The sequence below is a fragment of the Eschrichtius robustus genome, chromosome 1 (assembly GCF_028021215.1).
Source record: "Eschrichtius robustus isolate mEscRob2 chromosome 1, mEscRob2.pri, whole genome shotgun sequence".
Classification (NCBI taxonomy): domain Eukaryota; kingdom Metazoa; phylum Chordata; class Mammalia; order Artiodactyla; family Eschrichtiidae; genus Eschrichtius; species Eschrichtius robustus.
The window spans coordinates 74,197,069-74,219,847 of NC_090824.1; the positions used below are offsets into that span (position 1 = coordinate 74,197,069).

The window sequence follows — 22,779 nt, forward strand, 5'->3', positions numbered from 1 at the left end:
GAAAGATGCCAAAGGCAGAAGAGAGAAAGAAAAAAAAAAAGGGAGTAAGGAAGAGTGTAGATTTTAGATAGGGGAGTGAGATGGAAATCCTACAGACAGAGAGAGAAATAGAGACAGAGAAAGCAAGGGAGCTGGAGCAGGGGGGAGGGGAAGAAGATGGCACTGCGGAAAAAAGAGCGCCACAAAATTAATTTGAGAAAGGGAACAGTAGAGGAGACGTTGGTGGAATAACAATCAGGCAGTAGAGGGCTGGAGAAAGGGGGAGGGCGCCAGGGGAGGGGAGGACCCTACATGCAGAGCAGCAGCAGCACCACCTATGGGCACGGCGGAGGGTTACAGACAGCAACAAAAGAGGCCCCCGCCTGGGCACGGGAGCCTGGGGTGCAGGTGGGGAGGGAGAAGTCATGGCTGCTGCCCTTCAAGCCTCTCAGTAACACAACATGCAGGCTAGAAGACTAAATTCTATATGGCTCTCCTGGGAAGACAGTGATTTAACAAGGTAAGGGAGGGGGACAGAGAACTCCTGGCTTTTTCCATTCCAAGGGGGTTTCCCTCTCAGAATTCAGGTAGCAGAAAAGAGAAGGGTAAGGAAGGGGAGGAATGCCAGGTACTGAAAGGCATGTGTGCGCCGCCTGCTTCTTCTTTCATTAGCTGGAGAAAGGATTTTCTCTTTATTTCCAAGTGATTTCCTTTCCCCACGGGATGCTGGAGTATAGCTCCCTCCCTGGGGCAATGGACGCCCCTCACTCAGCTGCTTCCTCCCAGCATTGCCTTGAAACTCCCAACCATCATTAGAAACCCCTAGGGAGCCACCAAGCTCTGAGAAGGAAAGGGAAGGGTCCCCCCCCCCCCCCCCCCCCCCGCCACCAAACAGACCTGGGGGGTCGGCGCAGGGGTAGGGTGGGAAGAAGGAGAGAGAGAGAATGCAAAAGCTCTGCAGATGGAGGGGAGAGAGAAATGTGATCAGTGGTATTTGTTGTGCTTCCTGGGAGGAAGGATCCTTCACATTTTTAATAATAATAAATACATGAAGACAGATTTGCCAGCATTGCTCTGGCTCCTTGGGAAGTGTGGGGGAGGGGAGCCAATGCAGCTGCAGCACAGACCAGTATCTCCCTGGCCCCCTCCCCCATCAGATAGGCTCGGTATTGCAGCAGCCTACCCCTCCCCCTCTAACCGCAGTCCTCCCATCAGGGCCCACCCTTTCCATGGTCCCTTCACACAGCCCTGCCCCTCCCTCCTCCCCCTCTCTCCCTCTCTCTACTCCCCCAACCCTAGACTCTATCCTTTCAGCACAGGTCCTCATTTAACACAGTCTCACTCCAGCTCTCAGAAGCCCTGGTACCCACCTAGTCCTCGCCCAATCTGAGGCCCCGCTCTTTCCTGCCAGTGCCCTTCGCAGCTGACATGCAACACCTCCACAGAAGTAACCCAGCACAGTTCAGCATTTCCCGGATCCCACCAAAAGGGATTGCTTTTTCCCCATTTTTATTTCAATGTGACCTCCTATCTCACAACCTTAAATATAACGGCCATTAAATGTGCTTGTACTCAGGGGGTGTCGGGGCCTCGGGACTAGGTGACTACTGCCACCTATTGACCCAAATTTGTTCGAGACAGACCTTTAATACACTTCTTACACAGCGACGCTCTGTTATTTCAAAAGCATCAATAGCTTAAACATGCAAAGGCATGGCTCTTGGGGCTTCTCTGAGACCCTCTGAACAATGAGATCAAAGAAATACAAAAGCCAAGACTGGGCAGACAGCCAGATCAATGATGCCTTTCTCCATGCAGAGGCAGAAAAAGAGGCCAAGCCCAAGGAATGAAAAAGCAACTTTCAGTCTCCTCAAGGGTCTGAAGGCAAAGAAGAGTGGGGGACGGACAGAGTTTTTCTCAAGTGCTGTTAAAAACCTCGTGCATCACAATATGAATAATGTTAGCAATAGAGCAGAAGGCAGTATTTCATTCATATGCTTCTGTCAAATTAGCCAAATCCTTGGATAAGTCTCAACATGAATCTGAGGTTTACACACCTAATAGATCCCAAGGAGGATGGGAATACTCAGGACTGCTGCTGACTCACACTCAATCCGTACCAATCAGAACTGGAGATGGAACAGATAAACTGCGCTATGCATAAGGGCAGGTCTACACCAGGCAGCTCTAATGGATTGGTTTAGCTCTGTACCGTCCACCAACCCAAGGCAAGGAACAAGATGAGAAAGCTTGAACTCTCCATGGTGCTGAAAATGGACATAATTGAGTCATCCTTCCCTCATAAACATGTTTTTCTAGTACGGTATCCATGAAGACTGCTGTGAACTCCTGACAGACATTTCCCCAATCCTTCATAAAATCATAACAAAACAAAGCTTCAGAGACAAAAAAGGCCTTGATCAAACCCTTTTCCCACCCCCTGAGATGACAATACTAAGGCTTATCAGTACTGGAGAAAAGATTTTCTCTTTATTTCCAAGTGATTTCCTTTCCCCACAGGATGCTGGAGTATAGCTCCCTCCCTGGGGCAATGGATGCCCCTCACTCAGCTGCTTCCTCCCAGCGTTGCCGTGAAACTCCCAACCATCATTAGAAACCCCCAGGGAGCCACCAAGCTCTGAGAAGGAAAGGGAAGGGTTCCCCCACCAGTCAAACAGACCTGGGGGGTGGGGGGATGGGGTAGAAAGAATGACAGAGGGAATGCAGAAGCTCTGCAGATGGAGGGGAGAGAGAAATGTGATCAGTGGTATTTGTTGTACCTCCAGGGAGGAAGGATCCTTCACATTTTTAATAATAACAGATTAAATAAATTAAAACAAGTAAAAATAAATCCTAAGACTCTCCTTACCATCACATGATAAAACTGAACAAGTGCCCATGAGCACTAACGATGTACATTACTTAGTGAACGTTGGAAGTGATCTGCTGTTAGCACTGCACTGAAGAAATCTGACATTCATGTGGTCTGAACAACCAGAGAACTAAATCTGAGTAGGAATGAGAAAGAATAACAAACAACAGCCATAAAGAAACCCTGAAATCTTAATTCTCAGTTGCCCTGCCCTACTACTGTAAAAGTGATTTTTAAACTACATTCTATGGAGTTCTAAAGGTTCCTAGGAGCTCCTCAGAAATCCTGGGGAAAGTGGGCCATGAGAACTCGAAGTTCCAGGACCCCTCATCCTCGCTTCAACCACAGTAACCTAGCTTATGCCTGTTTTACAGGTTGAGAATCCACGCAAAACTTTGTCAACAATGGACTCTAAACATTGTTTCATGACTCTGGTGCAAATATTCTCAAAATTACTCAATATTTTGTTGGAAATCTCCTTCAAATATCGCCTGTCATCTAGAAGGCCAGGGATAACAAGATTTCCTAAGATTAAAGACTGGATTCAATTAATTTAAGGTCCACAAAGGCAGGGATTTTAGTCTGTTCAGTTCACTCCTACAATACAAAAAGGCCAGAACAGTGTCTGGAACTTGTGGTTTCTTTGAAGGCAAGGGCTTGAATAGAAATGGTGCAATAAGGAGGGGAGAGCTACAGGTCATAAACTACCCACCAATGTATTTTTAAAGGGAAAAAAAAAAGGAAAAACAAAATCCTGAAGACGTTCATGAACCCCAGGACACTTGGCAGTCCTCCATCCTCTGTGTTCCCCAAGCACTGGTTCTCTAACTCATTAGTTGTGTAACCTTGGGCAAATAAATAACCTAAGTTTCTCAGTTTCCTCATTAGTAAAATAGAGACAACATATTTTGCAAGGATTAAGTATAAAGCACTTAGCTCAGTATGTAACACAAAGTTAAGATCTTTTTTAAAAAAAAAAGAGCATCTCCTTTTCCTTGGCAGTTCCCACAATCCAAAAATCCTTAATAAATTAGATGCAAATGCAATAGCTAGTCCTAAAAAGAGAATGTAGTAGTCCTAACCGCTTGTCCAGTTAGTTCAGCCAGAAAGGAAAAAGAATCTCTAAATATGTTCTTGAGGCTCTTTGCTTAGATTCATTCAAGGAGATAGAAGTATGAGGGCTCTGGGTACATTAGGGTCACTCAGATCTGCCAGGGACTAAGTCAGAGGCCCCAGAAGTAAGCGCATCTTGGTTATCATCCGTGAGAAACAGCTCTAGGCTCTTTGGTTTGGAGGAAATCTCAGAGATTCAGTCTAATACATTTATTTTTCAGCTGAGGAAAATTAAAGGCCAGAGATGTCACATGATTTGCCCAGAATCACAGAGTTAACAGAAGACAGTACTGGTTCTCTCTTAACTACTTTCTACCAAGCTACAGCTGACTGAAAACAGACCCCCACCCCAACTGGGCAGACCAATATAAGTCCAAATTCATAGGACTTATAATCAACTACGTTTTACTGATGTAATGATCCAAATTATATCCCTCTCCATGACACATCATTAACTCCAATGAATTACTTCTAGACTCAACTCTCTTCCCGTCCCTCTTTCCACCTTCTAAATTATCCAAGGCCAGAGGGATCTCTCACTAACAGAAGTCATTCTCTGAACAGAATACAAGATCTCAGATATGTAACTCCCACCAGTCTCCTGACTTGGGCTGATATGACTGAGGGGTTTTCATTCTCTTGGTCTTCAGGAATTTTCTGTCTGCCTGCTTGTTGGCATTCTTTCACAAGCTCTTTGTAAAAGGGCTGGCGTTTGCTCACTGGTAAACTGAAGACTTTGTTGAAAGAGGGTCAAAGAGGCTGAAAAACACAAGACTATACTGATTCTTCACACTCCTCTCATTCACTCTACTGTTCTCTCCAGATAAACTCTAACTCTCAATAACTGACCTAAGATCAGCCCTACGTCCATGCTATTTTAGAAAGAAAGGAAAAACGTTCAGAGAAGTGGAGACAAGAATAACTCTTGGTAATGAGAAAAGGTTCTATCTAGCTTTTGATTATAGTCAAGCACCAAAGGAGGTTTCCTGAGCCACTAATGCCACCTGGTGGCCAGCAAGATATATTAATAAACCTTAAAATCCATATATTTCAGATGATCTGTATTATCATTATAACAAATCATACAGGAACTTGGGGCAACGTGGGGATGAAAGAGTGGATTATACTACTCTAATCTCTCAATATTTTTTGATTAAATAACCAATTTCTAGTTTCTAGTGAAAATGTATTATCAAAGAAAACCATGAAAGCCAAACTTTCTTATTCCCCCCAAAACTTCATCCTTCCCTTTTCCTTCACCCTCTCACCAAAAGCACCCCATACCCAGTGATTCCAGTCACATAATACATGTGCAAAAGGGGCTTCAATTCGTAAGTAAAATCAATTTTATTAATAAAGATCTTTCCACATGTCCAGAGCAAATAATTAATGAATTCCGAGGAAAAAACCTACATACAGTGAAATTAGAAGTATCCCAGGATGACAAAAAATAAATTAAATATGTACACCCATAATCACCGCCGCCTCCGAAAACCTGAAAGGAAGGGAAACCAAGAATGAGGCAAAGGACAGTTGGGAAAAGCCAAAGGGACAGAAAAAAAGGACATCTAGAGAGAAGGGCTCGATAGGAGTGGGTTCCCTCGGCAATACTCTCTGTATCCTCCCAGGACAAAAGACTAGAAGCAGGATGGAAACTGAAATGGGATAATGGTTCCTTCAAGTGACATTTTTATAGTTTACTTAAGGAAACCTGAACAGGAGCTGTGGGGCCTTCAGAAATAGAATCCAGAAATCTCTTTTGTGAATGATGCTGATTTTCATCTTGGGAAAGAAAAAAATAAATGCCCACCTCTAAAGAGATTAACACCCAGTATGGAAGAGATACTGTAAAGGTTGGTAAGACCTACAGGATGGCAAATCCGGAGTTGGCATCCCAATTCGTAAACCCCATCCTGCACTTGTTCACCCAGGTCCTAGCCATTCACTAACCTTTTTTCTTCTGACCTTTCTTAGCTATCTTCTTCCGCTTCTTAGTAGAATTCTGATCCTGGAGACACATGGCGAAGGGAAGGAATGGCAGTGAGCTTCCAAGTTTAGTGTCCCTTCCCAAGTTCCTCACGGCAACAAGCCCACATACATTTAGCTGACAGCATTAAGGTCACCTCCCACCACTGTATCACTACCTCACCTCATCAAGATGAGGGGCTCCTCCTGTCAAAGCACTGATGTCACTGAAGTGCGTGAGGGAATGAATTTGTGAGCTCATGACATTTGCTCGTTTTCGCCGTCCTTTCTCCCGCTTACTGACACTTAAACGCACCATCATGCTCTCCTCATAGTTAATCCTGCCAGAGAAACACAGACACCACTTGCAGCATGCTCAGTACATAGAGGCAGAAAGTTGCAGCCAAGAACCTGGGCCCAGGTGTTTACTCACCCCTCGTTCAGACAGTTCTCAAGAAATTTCATAGCAAGCCACTACAGTATTTAGTGAGGTGATACTGTGTGCTCAACACTCAATGCTCAATACTCAGTGAAATGTTCTTTGCACTAGAACTTCCCTCCTCCCCAGAGATGAACTCACAGCCCATCCACAGGAATACTTAAACTATATCAGAAAATTCTTTATATTCCAGCTCCATAAACAGGATCCTCTACACGAACCTTCTCACTCAAATCTACCAACTGTAGAGATGAACACCTGGGCAAAGTTGATGTGTCTGTGTTCAACTTATAATTGCTTTTCTACTTTTCTTCCCTGAACTTATCTAGCACTCTCCATGCCATTATAAAAACGTGACTTTCTTGCCTTCTGCAGAAAATAAAGAGCAGTGAGAGTGAAATACAGAACTTTAAAATCCTACTAGGTGGAACTGCATACATTCTTCTCCATGTAGCACTTGCTCAGCCTGAACAGTTGGGGGGGAAAAAAAGACATTTCCCCCGCTAGTTCCTACTCTGTACTTCAAACCCCTAACTCTTAGAAACCGTCACACCAAATTTTGCACTCCACTTTCTAGATAATGTGGGTTCTCTTGGAATTACACTTAATCATCGTCATTCAAAGCAAAAGGACAGGTCTCTACAGCATAGAAAACAATTTCTAACTGCAAGGACTCGGACCTGTGTTGATCCTCCTGGCTCTGTCGAGTAACATGAGGATGCCGAGCATCACGGATTTCCTCTGGAGCATCTGAGTACTGCTCCTTTAGTTCGCGGATGACAGAGCTGCTCAATGCCCGTCTCTTGGCTCGTTCTAGGCGCTTCTTCTCCCGCTCAGCTTCTGTTTCATCTATGTGATAACAATCAGCAAGGGTTATCCCAGAACAGAGAAGAGAAACACAATTCATGCTGAGGAAGCAGCAGCCACAGTTCATACCGTAATGCACTGGAACCAAGCGTGGTGGAACATATTTCTTAGCTGTCCCTTTTCCAGATTTCATCCCTGAAGCCCCAGACTGGCCTTCCTCTGCTTCATCTTCCTCCTCACCCCCAGAGCTCAACTACAAAAGGAACATAATGTCCACAAACTTAGGAAGCGTTAGTCAAACAAGCGCTAAGAAAATCCAAAGCTGAAGTACTCTGGGAAGGTGGGAATACAAACAAGAGGGAGAAAGGGGACTCTCACATTCAACATTCTAAGGCACAAGCTGGGAATCAACGGTAATAAGAGAATCCCAGGAGATCCAGGAGTATTACAAGGCTCATTCAGGCTTAGATTCCTCAGGAAAATCAGGATAATGCAACCTCTTACCTTGCTCATCATATTGCTGGGATGAGGCTTAAAACGGAGTGGGTCACTCTCACCTAAAATAAAAGACCCAAGAGATTTTACAAGATCTGGAACTTTGTGAACGGCCACACATAACCTTACAGCTTCCCCCACTTACTGAGGCTGCCTGTCACTGCCGTCTTCACCAGTTTGTCAATTTGATACTTTAGTTTTTGGTCCAAAGGACGAAGCTTTTCCAAAACCTATAATGTGGTTAAATAGGATTACATGTCCTCCTCAAAATTAAGCATACACCAAAAGTCCCTATGTTAAGTTGCCAGATAAAGCACCTAAAATATGCACAAAGTAGAGCAAATGAAGACAAAAATGCTTTTTTTCATTTGGTTTCCTCCCTTAAACATGAGAACACCCACTTAAATGAGAGCTATTGTGTCACAGTCCTGGAGTTCAGGATACAGAAACGCAGAACTCTAAGATGACAAATGCCTCATACCGTGCGAATCTCCACCAGTCTCAAAACTGCAGGATGTCCCTGAAGAGACCCTCCTGAGGCTTTGTCCAGAATGAGATGGCTCAGATCCATAAGGTACATTAGCAACAGCTGATCTTTCACTTCCAAAAGGCTGAGACCCTGAGTTGAATCAAACAGTAACAGATGCAAATTCAGTTTTAACCACAGAATAAGGAGGAGAGTCTAGGGAGAACAGAATAATTTTTTTCCAAGTTCAAGTTTTCTTCCATGCAGTTCATATAAGGTATCTGGAGTAGTCTCAAGGAAGTGGCTGCACCTAAAATGGCCACAGAGAAAATTATGCTAACACAACAGAAGCGCAGCTCAGAGAATTACTGTATGACAATAAGAGCAGGAAAATCAATAAAGTATCCCCCAAAATGACTATAGCAAGGTTTCTCAAACTCAGAGCTACTGACATTTGGGGGACAGATAATTCTTTGCTGTGGAGCGCTGTCTGGGCACTGAAGGATGTTGAACAGCATCTCTGGCCTCCAACCATTGATGCCACCCCCCAAGTTGTGACAATCAAAAATGTCTCCATACAGTAATGAATTTTAAATTAATTTAACCAAAACAATCACTGATTTTATCCCCATACAATGGAATTATATGATATAGGTAAAAACAATGACCTGTACATACTGACATGGACTTATCTATGTCAACACACTTTCTACACTGTATAGAAAGCGTGAATAATGTGGTTCCAATTAAGGGGGGGAGGTGAGAAGTATTATACACACGTTCTATATGCAGAGAAAAATGTCTGAAAATAACATAATTAACAACTGCTACCCCTGAGGATCGAGATGAGGAAAAGAAATGGAGTGCTTGTACTGAAAAAGTGGTTTTCCATCAAGCATATATTACTTTTACAATCAACGAAATAAAAAATGTACCCCAGTGATTATCTCAGAATGGTGATTACGATGATTTTTAATTCTCTTTTTTGTGATTTTATGTATCTTCTAAACTTTCTAAAATTAAAAGTGTATTAGGGGCTTCCCTGGTGGTGCAGTGGTTAAGAATCCGCCTGCCAATGCAGCGAACACGGGTTTGAGCCCTGGTCTGGGAAGATCCCACATGCCGCGGAGCAACTAAGCCCGTGCGCCACAACTACTGAGCCTGCGCTCTAGAGCCCACGAGCCACAACTACTGAAGCCTGCATGCCTAGAGCCTGTGCTCTGCAACAAGAGAAGCCACCGCAATGAAAAGCCCTCGCACTGCAACGAAGAGTAGCCCCCGCTTGCCCCAACTAGAGAAAGCCCGCACGCAACAATGAAGACCCAACGTGGCCAAAAATAAATTAAAAATTAAAAAAAAATTCGTTTAGCTATCTTTTTTTTTTTTTAAATTTATTTATTTATGGCTGTGTTGGGTCTTCGTTTCTGTGCGAGGGCTTTCTCTAGTTGCGGCTAGTGGGGGCCACTCTTCATCGCGGTGCGCGGGCCTCTCACTATCGCGGCCTCTCTTGTTGCGGAGCACAGGCTCCAGAGGCGCAGGCTCAGTAGTTGTGGCTCACGGGCCCAGTTGCTCTGCGGCACGTGGGATCCTGCCGGACCAGGGCTCGAACCTGTGTCCCCTGCACTAGCAGGCAGACTCTCAACCACTGCGCCACCAGGGAAGCCCTAGCTATCTTTTTAAAACACAAATCCGCTGTAAATCTCATGCTTAAAAATCCTTCAATGATTTTTATTAACCTACTATAATGATTTTCGTATTTCTGTTGACCTACAGGACGTTTTGCTTAAATGATATCTTAGGACGAAAGCTCAATACATAAAACAGGTAACACCCAAGTTTTCCAGCTCAAGTAGGTATGAGGGATCCAGAGACCTCCTTCTTTTTTTCTTTTTTAAATAATTTTTTGGAAGTGATCCATTTTTAAAGTCTTTATTGAATTTGTTACAATAAACTTCTGTTTTATGTTTTGGTTTTTTGGCCGCGAGGCATGTGGGACCTTAGCTCCCTGACCAGGGATCGAACCCACACCCCCTGTATTGGAAGGCAAAGTCTTAACCACTGGACCGCCAGGGAAGTCCCCAGAGACCTCCTTCTATACTGCCCCACACTCAATGGTCCCTGAGAAGGTTCTATAAGACCTTAATTTGAAAACTACCATATTATACGCATCATTTTTATATTTTAACATCTCTGAAGTCAGGATACATCTTTAAATCAATGGTATCTTAGCATTATGTCATAGATTAACAAGCAACACTGTATGCTCAGTATATAAAGTCAGTGATATGTCCCCAATTAACAGCATTTTATATTAAATGAAATACAGTTGGCCTACATGGCTCTTCACACAGAGTGACTACTTTTCTGCCCCCAACACACAAACAAAATGCACACCCAAGCACACTACATGACTTACCTCCTTTCCCTGAATATCACCATGCTTTTAGGTCTTTGTGCCTTTGCACATGCTGTTTCTTTCTATCCCTCTGACTCCTATTTATTCCTCACAATCCTGTTACCTCTCTGAGATGCCTCCCCTAACTCCCTTTGCTCCGTGATATTTATTTAATCTTGCTCCTCAGCTCGCACAGCCGCTCATCATGACTGCTACTGCTTATACCTATTGCTTTCACCTGCCTTCTCTACTAGACTTCAGCACAGAAACTGGATCTTATTCATCTTCAAAGCTCCAGCACTAAGGACATACAAGACACTCAATAAGTCTACGATGGAAAGAACTGTTGAGAACATCAAGTCAAGGGGTGCTTACTCTTCATTTATGTCCTACCTTCTCTGTAGGATAGGCTTTAGCTTGAACTTTTTTGGTCAGAGCTTGCACCTGTGCAGTGACAGCCATCACCTGAAATTAACCCAAATAAAACCACTGATTAGAATACATCAAGTTATCTCTGTGAGCTGTGAAGTGCAAAGGCTAAACAATGCCACCTAAAAATTATCTGAAACACTGCCTAAAGTACACCACTATCTTTTCAGTTCTGGGAAAGTATAGGAGAGGTGGTTTCTGATACTTCTTTAAAAGATAGAAAAACCTTTCCACCTCTTCTTAAAGCTAAAGAGATCATCTTACAAAACCAGCGGGAGGGGATGGGGACTGAGACAGTGGTGATGGGGGCATCGTAGCTTTGTACCAGTTGAATTTGCAATGCATAGGACTACATAAACGTATATGAGCTAGGCACCCAAAGGGCACATCGTGTCACCTTTTTTGGCATCGGTTTCCTTAGCTATAAGAATAAAGAAAATTGATTCAGATGCTTTCTTTCTGGAGCTTTCTATATTCCTTTGGACGGAGAAACCAATTACTCTAAATTGTGGCCTGAAAAGGTTTTCATTATATCATTTTGCTCTTACTGTATCTGGTCATTCAAATATATGCCCCCAAATCACCAAAGTTTAGAGGTGCGGCAAACAAAGTCAAAGCCGATTCGTGACTAATCTATTCCAAAGGGGTGCCATTACTCACCTGCTCCTGGAGGTTTTTCAAAAGTGCCACGGCATTTGGCAGGTCTGACTCCAGCACCTCCTATGGAAGGGAGAGTAAACAAAAATCATGCTTTCCTCAGGATTATAAGACGGAACGTGTGAGGTGGAAAACCCCCTCTCTCCTTCAAACACCCTGGACTTCCTGCCTTCCCACTCCGGTGCACATACAGCCTCGCCTCAGAGCCGGCCGGCCTCTCAGGTCACTGGAAAGGAGCGGTAACTCCAGCCCCGTCTCCCTACTACTGCTTTTGCCCCGCTGTTTCAAGGAGGGCGCCTCCCTGGAGTTATTTCCATCACCACCCTTCCCTCGCCCCAATAATTTGCCTCGAGGCACTGAGGAGAAAGGAAACGTCCACAATACCAAGCCGACGAAGCAAACACACTACACTCACCGGCGCCGCCATCTTCACAAAGCCCGCCCCTTCCGGAACTGTACTTCCTGAGAGCTGACGTTGTCTTGATAGACTTGAGAGGCCGCCGCCGCTTGCAAACCTAAGCCAATAGGAATAAGGGCTCTCTCACTTCCGCCCCGAACAGGATATACGAGAGGAAAGGCCGGGTCCAGCCAATGGAATAGAAGAACTGGCTAAATTCGTCAGACTTAGGAGGAGCTTTAACGACGTAAAGATGCTATTGGAAAGAAGCATGTGATTAGTAAATTGAGTAGAATGATTGGAGCTAAGCCAGTAAAAACTCGGCAATTGATTGATTGACAGTTAGAAAGACCCAATGGAAAAAAGGAGTTAACTGAGCGAACTGAGAACATATTGGCTCCTGGACGCCGCAGTACCCGGAGTCTTTTTCAAGAGGCTTCTCTTGCATTGCCTGAACCCGCCGCTAGGTGACGGGCCTCGGCCTCTCTCTGAGAAGGTGGCCACGTTATGAAGCCGCCATTGCTGGCTCCTGTTCCAACGCGGGCCGCCCTAGATTCCTCACAGACCCCAAGGCCCTTGTGTGATCGTGGAGAAGTCATTCGATCTCTGAGCTTTTTTCATCTATAAATAGGAGAGTTGGGCCAGAGAAGCCCAGAGCCAGTTTAGACACGGACAGTAAGGACACACGCGCCTCGTACGCACCTGGGGGCGCTGCGAAGAGACGCCCCCAGCTGCAGCCCCAACACTTCCTACTAGTTCGGCGACATGAAGGGAGGGACGTTTAACAAATGAAGCCAGTTCAGATTTACGTGACTTGCCCCTGGTCACACAGGTCCCTGCAGAACTTGGTTTAAACCCAGCCTGTGCATATATAGTATTTCATTATGCTCTGTCTCATCTTTCCCCAATACTTGCAAATATGTCAGCTCACTCCTGCTTCTCACAGGCTGATGAAGTCAGTTGGATGGGTATTAATTGTTCCTATCGTCTGCCTTGGGAAGTAAGCACTGCAAGGGGAAATGATGGTCTTGAATTTTACCTGCAACTGTCGAGCAGAGCTAGGACTAGAAATCAGATTTCCTGACTTGGAGTGGTCTTCTGGAATTAAACAAGGAATAACTCCCATATCTCGGCAACCAGGGTGGGAAAATCCTGGTTTCTAAATCTTTTGATGGATTCAGGAAGAAAAAGGCAGGGCCCAGGTATCCAGTCCTCATGCCTCTGCCTCAAGCATTTATTTGCTGTTTCAGGCCCAGCATGGAAGTTCAGTGTGCCTTGACAGCCTACTCAGTCAATTAACCAATAGTTTTTATACCGTTTATCAGGATTTGTATTATGAAAAATTTCCATTTCAACATAAATTTGTGACCTATTCAGATCCTCTGCCCATTTTTTAATCAGGTAATTCTTTTGCTATTTAAGTTGTATGAGTTCTTTATATATTTTGGATATCAACCACTTATCAGATATATGATTTGCATATATTTTCTCCCATTCCGTAGGTTGCCGTTTCATTTTGTTGATGGTTTCCTTTGCTGTGCAGAAGCTTTTTAGCATGATGTAGTCCCACTTGTTTATTTTTGTTTTGTTGCCTTTGCTTTTGCTGTCAGATCCAAAAACAATCATTGTCAAGACTGCTGTTAAGGAGCTTACCGCCTATGTTTTCTTCTAGGAGTTTTAAAGTTTCAGGTCTTCCATTCAAGTCTTTAATCCATTTTGAGTTAATTTTGTGTATAGTGTAAGATAGGGGTCTAGTTTCATTCTTTTGCATGTAGCTGTTCAGTTTTTGCAACACCATTTATTGAAGAGACTGTTCTTTCCCAATTGCATATTCTTAGTTCCTCTGTAGTAAATTAATTGACCATACATGTGTGGGTTTATTTCTAGGCTCTCTATTCTGTCCCATTGATCTATGTGTTTGTTTTTATGCCAATATGATATTGTTTTGATAACTATAGTTTTGTAATATAGTTTGAAATCATGGACAGAAATAACATTTAACCAACTATCTGGGCACTTCATGACTCAGTCAGGTTTACACATAAAATTAACCATCACGCTATATGTAAAAATACTCATAATCATTGACTCAGAAATCTATTTCTTAGAATTTATTCTGACAAAATCTTTCAAAAAAAGAAAAGAAGCCATATATATATATATTTACAGAGACATTATTTATAAGTTCAAAAAACTGCAAACAAGGGGTTAGAGAGTGATTGTTAATGGAAGGGGGTTTCTTTTTGAGGTGATGAAAATGTTCTAAAATTAGGTAGTGGTGATGGTTACACAACTCTGAATATACTAAAAATGACTGAATTGTACACTGTAAAAAGGTGAATTTTATGGTATATGAATTGTCTCAATAAAGGTGTTATAAAACTATAAGCAATCCAAATATCAAACAAGTAAATTTTCATATATTATCACAGAAATAGCAAATAACTCCATTTATTGAGTGCTTACTATATGCGAGGCATTATTCTGAACACTTTACATGTATAAATTCAGTGGTTTTTCAAAGTGTGGTCCTTGATCTAGTAGCATCTGGAATGCAGATTCAGGCACCCCACCCTGTCCTACTGAATCAGAATTTCTGAGGCCAAGGCCTAAGATGCTTTATTTTAATAAGCCTTCCGTGTATTCTGCAACATGGTCAAGTTTGAGTGTCTCTGTTTTAACTTGTTTAATTCTCATAGTAAACCCATAAGATGGGCAATATTATTTTCTCCATTTTATAGATAGTAGTGGAACATCTGCCATCATAAAAATGATAAAATCTAAGATTGCAGAAATATGGAATTCTAATGGCTAGAACATAAGATTATGTACATATTGTATGTACCCACAGCAGCCCTATATGTATACCATATATGTATTTTTGTATGTGTATATATAATAGAAGCACACACACACCTTGGAAAGAAGCTGAGAATTGAAAATAGTTAATGTGATTGGGTAGGAGATCTTGGGTGTTATTTCTGTACTTGCATAGTTTCAACAAAGTTTTGTTTGTGTTTCAGGAGCAGCCCTGCTGAATCAAAAAGTACTTTCGTAGAAGAGCCACTGATACTACTATATATAAAATAGATAACAACAAGGACTTACTGTATAGCACAAGGAATTATACTCAATATTTTGTATTAACCTATAAGGGAAAACAATTTGAAAAAGAATATAGATAGATAGATATCTGAATCACTGTGCTGTATGCCTGAAACTAACATGACATTGTAAATCAATTATACTTCAATTAAAAAATGCACATTAGGGCTTCCCTGGTGGCGCAGTGGTTGAGAATCTGCCTGCCAATGCAGGGGACACGGATTTGAGCCCTGGTCTGGGAGGATCCCACATGCCGCGGAGCAACTAGGCCCGTGAGCCACAACTACTGAGCCTGCGCGTCTGGAGCCTGTGCTCCGCAACAAGAGAGGCCGCGATAGTGAGAGGCCTGCGCACCGCGATGAAGAGTGGCCCCCGCTTGCCGCAACTAGAGAAAGCCCTCGCACAGAAACGAAGACCCAACACAGCCAAAAATAAAAATAAATTAATTAATTAATTTTTTAAAAAATGCACATTAGAGGGAATTCCCTGTTGGCACAGTGGTTAAGAATCCGCCTGCCAATGCAGGGGACACGGGTTCGAGCTCTGGTTCAGGAAGATCCCACATGCCGCGGAGCAACAGAGCCCGTGCGCAACAACTACTGAGCCTGCACTCTAGAGCCCGCGAGCCACAACTACTGAGCCCACGTGCCGCAGCTACTGAAGGCTCCACACGTAGAGCCCATGCTCCGCAACAGGAGAAGCCACCGCAATGAGAAGCCCGTGCACTGCAACAAAGAGTAGCCCCGGCTCGCCGCAACTAGAGAAAGCCCGCGCACAGCAATGAAGACCCAACACAGCCAAAAAATAAAGAAAGAAAAAAAATTTTTTTCTAAATGCACGTTAGAAAGAATCATCAGAGGATCTCATCCATTCCGTCAACATTTTTGTTATTTATATATATTGTGGTATTACTGAATGTTTAATCAGAGCCAGCTAGGCCTTTAAAAACTTGAATTTCCACATTTGAAAATGGGAAAAATATAATTTTGCTACTCAGTTTTGAGAATCTACTGAAGCAAAGTATGTGTAAGTACATTATAAATCATTGTGGACTTCACAAGTTAATGATTTTTTTTTTATTTTAATTTTTTAAAAATATATTTTATTTTATTTTATTTTTATTTTTGGCTGTGTTGGGTCTTTGTTGCTGCGCACGGGCTTTCTCTAGTTGTGGCGATCGGGGGCTACTCTTTGTTGTGGTGTGTAGGCTTCTCATTGTGGTGGCTTCTCTTTTTGCGGAGCACGGGCTCTAGGCACGTGAGCTTCAGTAGTTGCAGCATGCGGGCTCAGTAGTTGTGGCACGTGGGCCCTAGAGCCCGCGGGCGTCAGTAGTTGCGGCACGTGGGCTCAGTAGTTGCAGAGCGCAGGCTCAGTAGTTGTGGCGCACGGGCTTAGTTGCTCCGTGGCATGTGGGATCTTCCCGGACCAGGGATTGAACCCGTATCCCTTTCATTGGCAGGTGGATTCTTAACCACTGCACCACCAGGGAAGTCCCTAATGATATTTTTAAGTGATTCCTGGATATATTGCTGGCAATTTCTCTATTAATAGTGGAATAGTTAAAAAAAAAAAAAAAAAGAAGAGCCACTGAGCAGTGCCTGGAGGGGCAGGCAGGAAAAGTCTCAATATTAAAGAGGTGGGAAAGCCCAGCCTGGGGTGAGGGTACTGTTGGGAGACCAGTCAGATCTGGAGGTGGGAGGTTGTGAAGGGCTAAGTTGGGACAATCTGGGGCCAGTTTATGAAGTGTCTTTAAGTGCCAGTCAGAAGAATTCAGGCTTTGTCTCCGAGACAACATGGAGCCCTGGAAGTTTCTATGAATGACAGATATGTTAGAAGTGGTACTTTAGAAAATTGAGTCTGCCAGTCATTTGGTGAGATGAGCAGATGGAAGACTAGTTAAGTTTCTATTGCAATTATCCAGGCACGAGAAGGGGCCTTGCCTCATGACGTTAAAGAGAGAATGGGGAAGTAGGGAGGAGGCGGGACCTTTTGAAGGTGGAATCTACAGATGAATAGAAATGTGGTTGGCTGCCTTTCTCCTGAGCCCCCTCCCCTTTCTCATGTCTAATTCTCAGCTTCTCTGGGGAGTTCCCTTCGTTCCCTACCTGTGACCACAAATCTAGAATCTCCTCTGCAAATGAATCTGAAAACTCAATGTCACTTTTCCCAAGAATGACTGGTTATACCACCAATTCTATAAAATCAGATAATATAACCACCCCCCCACCTCACCCCCACCACAAACACACACACACCGGCACCTTAAAACACATTAATGGCTGCTCGGTGCCTGTAGGTTAAAATTCACACTCCCTTAATTTGGTTCATGAGGTCCTTTGTGACCAGCCTTCACCTGCCTCCTAGGCTCTTCTGCGGTCAGATCCCCTGATTACTTCCATTCTTTAGCCACACTGAGTTCACCTCAGTTCCTCTCAGGCCTTTGGACAAGCTGGTCTCTCTGGAGCCCAGCTCCTTCTTTTCTTGATCTACTCCAGCTCATCCTTCAAGTCTGACCTTAAAAGTCATTTCCTCCAGGGAGCCTTTCCTGATCTCCAGTCCAGATTAGGTGGCCTTGCTTTGTGCTCCAGGATTTCTTCCATCACAGCACCTGGCACTTCCATCACAGTACATGCCACACTATACTGTCACTGCCTGTCACTGCCTATACCTGTCTGCCTCTCCGTAGTAATCTGTGAGCTCCTGAAGTCAGGACTGTGCCTGCCACAAAGTTGGTGCTTGATCAGTGTTGGTGGAATGAACGTTCATTCCTGGGCTATGGTAAGGCACGCTGCCATTAACATTATCATTCTCATTAACATGAGTTGAACAATCGAACTGGAAGAAGCTGGGATCTGGAATTATTAGACAGGGCCCACTGAGATGGGGCAGATCCTGGGGAACATTGTCATTGCAGATGCTGGAAGAAAGTACAGACCAGCCTGGCAGCAGATGAAGGGAGTTAGTCTATTAAAGCAGTCAGAATCAGGAAGATATTCTAATAAGAGGGCACTGGAACAGGTTTGGAAAGCCAAGCAGGCAAGTGGAAGTAATATTAATAGATACCACTTATTGAGCATTCACTGTTTGTTGGGAGCTGTGCCTATAACTTTTTTTCCCCCATCTTTATTGAGGTATATTTGACAAAAAGTGTATGTATTTAAAACGTACAATGTGATGTTTTGATATATGTATACATTGTGAAATGTTTTCCACAATCAAGCTAACAAGCTAATTAACGTATCTATCACCTTATATAGTTACCTCCACCCTTTTTTGGGGGGGTGGTCAGAACAATTAAGAACTACTCTCATAGCAAATTTCAAGTACACAATACAGTACTTTTAACTATAGTCACCATGCTGTACGTTAGATCGCCAGAACTTACATCCTTCATATATGAAACTTTGTACACTTTGAGCAACATTTCCCCCACCTCCCCAGCCACTGGAAACCACCGTTCTACTCTCTGCTTCTAAGAGTTTGTCTTTTTTAGGTTTCACATATAAGTGAAATCATGCAGTATTTGTCTTTCTGTATCTGGCTTATTTCACTTAGCATCACACTCTCCAACTTCATCCATATTGTCACAAATGATAAGATTTCCTTCTTTTAGGGCTAGATAATATTCTTCATCCATTCATCCACCACTGGACATTTAGGTTGTTTCCATGTCTTGACTATTGTGAAGAATGCTGCAGTGAACATGCAGGTATCTCTTCACGACAGTGATTTCATTTCCTTTGGCTATATATACCCAGAAAAGGAATTGCTGGATAATATGGTACTCCTGTTTTTAATTTTTTGAGGAACCTCTATACTGTATTTCATAGTGGCTGTACCATTTTTTTTTTATAACTTCGTATATGTAATCCTTAAGTCAAGTATATGGGGTAGGTATTACCATCCACATTTTACAGTTCAGACTGTGGTTTAGTGCTGGGATTCAAAAATAGTTCTTCCTGGGCCTGTCCTCTTTTCTCTACATGAGTGCTTCTCCAACTTTAATGTGCATTAAATCACCAGGGGTGGGGGGGTCTTGTTAAAATGCAGATTCTGTTAAAATGCAGAAAGGTAACTCAGGCCTGGGTTGGGGCCTGAGATTCTGCAGTCCTCATAAACTCCCACTGATGAGGATATGTCAGTCCACGGATCATACTTTGAGTCACAAGACTCTGCACGATACTTCACTTTTTTCTCAGAGAGGTTAAGTAACTCACCTAGGTCACACAGCTAGTCCATAAGCCAGGGTTTTTGACCACAGGCCTATTTGATGTCAAAACCTATGCTCTTAGTCATTAAGATATACTGTCTCCCTCTATTCGAAGGAAACAGGGCACCCCGCTTCCAGTCTGGGGCTTAAGGGAAAAAATCTAATCCCTGAGAAGTAGACAGGCACCAGAGAAACTAAAAGGGTTACCAAGACAGGGCTTCTGGCAGAGGGAACAAAACCAGGGCTCAGTTACCAGACTGTGGCACAGGGTGGGGCCCAAGTCTTAGGAACAAGATAGAAGCTGCATTTCCAGAACTACAGCACAGAAGCAAGGGTGACTTGATGATGACACTCCAAAGGTGGGCAATAGCTTGTTCTATCCCTCCTGCCTGGAGCCTGAAATGGGGCCAGAGCCTGGGGCAGGACTGACCCTGCCAGTGTGACAAGGTCACATGGGAGAGAAGAGAAAGATCATAGGGGTGGGAGCCACACCACCTTCACACCCTCCTCCCTGGGATCCTTGGCACTGCCCAGAGAGGCTAGGCCTTCCTAGGGCTCACCAGCATCCTATGGGGCTGCTGACCCTATCCCCTGCACTCTCCCTTTGCACCTTCTCTTCTCTTGATTTCAAGCCCTCCTCCCACCTCAGTCCTCTACATACCAACTCCGTGTTTGAATGACAGGATGGTTCCATATTTCAGGCCCTTATCCTATTGACCTTGTTCTGTCAGGATCCATAAAAATTACCTTAAATTTTTCTTTCTTTTTTCCACCACCTTAAATTTTGCCTTGTTCCCTTTGAATGGCCAGGGTATAGGTATCTGGGAAGTGGCAGAAACCAGGGACGCTTAGTACTGGCTAAGTCTGGGGTCTTCAGTGGGGAGTGGGGGGCCCACAGGAGTAGCACAGAGCAGGGTGAGAATCGGGTACAGGATATTTCAGATGCTTCTGGACTTATGCTTCCACAGCAGGAATCCAGCCATCCACGTTACACCAGCTGTCAGCTCAAGAGCTACATCAGAGTCATCAACTATATTAGGATCTTGGTCAGAACTTTTGATTGACTTCTGGCTAAAGGTCAGCAAAGGACAGGTACAAATGTGACCTAAAGGATAAGTTACAGAGCCCCAAACAGAAAAATGACCAGACCAATTTCTGAGCATGAAAAATGTGACAGTTCAGAATTGGCTTTGCAAAATAAATTAGCAGACATCTTTATGTCAATGTTAGGGTTGTGCAGAGACAGATATAGCCTCTGCTGTATTAGGATAATTTCCCATGACCCCAAAGCCCACCACATACCCCCTGCCCCCAGGCAGAGTCCCTCTGTCCAAGTGACCCCTCTTCCAAGAGGAGGATGTCCAGGGACAAAGACAAGCTGAGACAGAAGGGGGATGTTTGTTGGCATCCCTTACATATCCTCCTGAGCCTCTTGGATTCATTTTCATTTGGGTTCTTTTTTAAGAGCTAATTACTGTTTAGCCTCTGGAGACTCTGGTAATCGTCCAAATGCAAGTTACTTGAGGAGGGACCCCTGGGATACCTCCAAAACTACAAACATTTCATTTTTGTGTATCCCAGTAAAAAAAAAAAAAAAAAAAAAAAAAAATCCCAAGCGTATATTTTATACCTACACATAAATGTGTATCTGGATGGACACTCTCCAACTATTAACCATGGTTGCCTTTGCAGAATGGGACTGTGAATAGTGGAAGAAGCTTTACCTCACTTGCCTTGTAGAAGATACATTGTTTGAATTTTTAAAGTAACGAGCATTACTTTTATAATATGGGAGGAAGGAAAGAAAGAGGAAGGGAGGGAGGAAGAAAGAATGATTTGAGAGAGAGAAGAAAAGTAGAAAGACAAAAAAAGAGGGAGGGAGGGCGGGAGGAAGGAAGGAAGGGGGGAAGGAAGGGAGGGAGGAAGGGCGAGAAAGAGAAAGAAAAAGGAACAGAATGAGAAGCCTCCTCCACTCTCTCCCTGAATAAGATCCAGGGAATCTCATCTATGTCCCTATCCTGCAGGAGCAATTGGAGGCCTCATAGGAAAGAACAGCAGCTGTTCATCTTCTTTGGTACATTATTCATCATGCATTTATTTTCTGTAGGTTCATCAGAGTTGAAAGAGCTCAAGATAAAAATATACATAACTTCTGGCCATTTAAAATATCAAAACAATGAAAAATATTTAAAGAGACTAGAGGCAAGAGGGAGGGCAAGGGGAAAACAGAAAAAGAACAAGAAAGAAAGAAACAGCAGTTTCAAGTAAATAGCAACAAAAAAATCCAGTGTGCCTAAAAATCCTGCTGCTCCCTGTTAAGCTGTGACAGCCTTGTTCCCTGGAGGCTGGGCCAAAAAAGTCGACATAGAAGACTTTGTCTCCCTTATTTCCCTCGGATGGACACAGCTTTGGACTGTGGCCCTGGATGGGGTTGCTCAAGACCCAGCCCTTTCAGGACCCACCTCCAGCTTACCTTCCGCAGAAACCTTCCCTCATCGCCCTCTCCCCTCACTGCCCTGCCTCTGCATTCCTACATTTATGGACTCAAATTTTCAGTTACTTTCCCCATGTTAAGTGTTGCCACTCCGGACCTGTGATCATGTTGGCCGTGTGTTCATTGATCTGAAAACTCTTTGAGGACGGGCCTCTGACCTGCCTGTTTACTCCCTCGGAGTCTAGGTGCCGCCTGGTCCACAGAGGGTGTGCAGTGACCTTCCTGTCCCCTTCCCTCCACCTCTCCACGCTCTTCTCCAGTGACAGTGCCAGAAGCCAGGAGGACCCTGGTTAGCAGATGACCATGCAGGCATGTCTGTCTAATTCTAGCCAAGGGCATGGGGGAAGGGACAGAGCCCAGGGCCCTGTGGCCTCTTCTCTGAGAGGACGCAGGGCTAAGAATAGGACGGGAGATTAGGGAGGGATCTGAACTGCATTGTTATCTCACAGGAATGGCGTTCATTTGGGAGTGTTTTCTTTCCAAGCTCTTCCAAGAGCCGCCCCACCCCCTCCCCTGCCCTGTGTCTCTGTAGGGGTGCCCACCACTGTTCTCTCACCACTTCTTTCTCTTCTCTTTCCATCTGCTCTTCTCTGCAAGCGCCCATCCATTCCTGTCCCCTCCTCCTGTCCCCCGTTCCTCTCCAGCCCCATCCTAATTCCTCATCCCCTTTCTTCCTAAGTTCCTACCCCTTCACCTATTTTCCCTACTTCTCTGCCTGGATCTGCTTCCTTCCACCACTTTCCACAAGTCCTTCCCACTTACCCTTCCCCCTGCTTCTGTCTCCCTCCTGGCCCCTTTGCCCCCCCCCCCCCACCTCTCCTAAGCGCCTCACTCTCTTCAGCTTCAGGTGCCAGATTTGTTTTCCAGGCTGGTGGCCTTTGACTCCCCTTTCCTAACACTTTTGGACCAGTGTCTCGTCCACCCCTCCCTCCGTCCCGCTGCTGTGTCCCCTCCCT

At 44.1% G+C, this 22,779-nt stretch overlaps 1 protein-coding gene across 1 annotated transcript; it reads right to left on the reverse strand.

Annotated features, from left to right (window-relative positions):
* Nucleotides 1-5,287: 5,287 nt before the first annotated feature.
* On the reverse strand, nucleotides 5,288-12,070 carry NGDN (neuroguidin). The gene is made up of 11 exons (XM_068547491.1): nucleotides 12,033-12,070; nucleotides 11,621-11,680; nucleotides 10,925-10,996; nucleotides 8,152-8,289; nucleotides 7,816-7,900; nucleotides 7,680-7,732; nucleotides 7,305-7,428; nucleotides 7,049-7,217; nucleotides 6,114-6,270; nucleotides 5,915-5,972; nucleotides 5,288-5,459 (listed from the first exon to the last, which is right to left on the reverse strand). The coding sequence occupies exons 1-11, from the start codon at nucleotides 12,042-12,044 to the stop codon at nucleotides 5,440-5,442; spliced, it is 948 nt and encodes a 315-aa protein (XP_068403592.1). The 5' UTR covers nucleotides 12,045-12,070; the 3' UTR covers nucleotides 5,288-5,439.
* Between the last annotated feature and the right edge of the window lie 10,709 nt (nucleotides 12,071-22,779).

What these genes read in the sequence shown, in the direction of transcription:
- NGDN (XM_068547491.1), bottom strand. An exon ending in GACTGGTGGAGATTCGCACG is followed by an intron (nt 7,901 to 8,151) that starts GTATGAGGCATT and finishes ACCACATTATAG; the next exon opens with GTTTTGGAAAAGCTTCGTCC. An exon ending in GAGCCCCTCATCTTGATGAG is followed by an intron (nt 5,973 to 6,113) that starts GTGAGGTAGTGA and finishes ATGTGTCTCCAG; the next exon opens with GATCAGAATTCTACTAAGAA.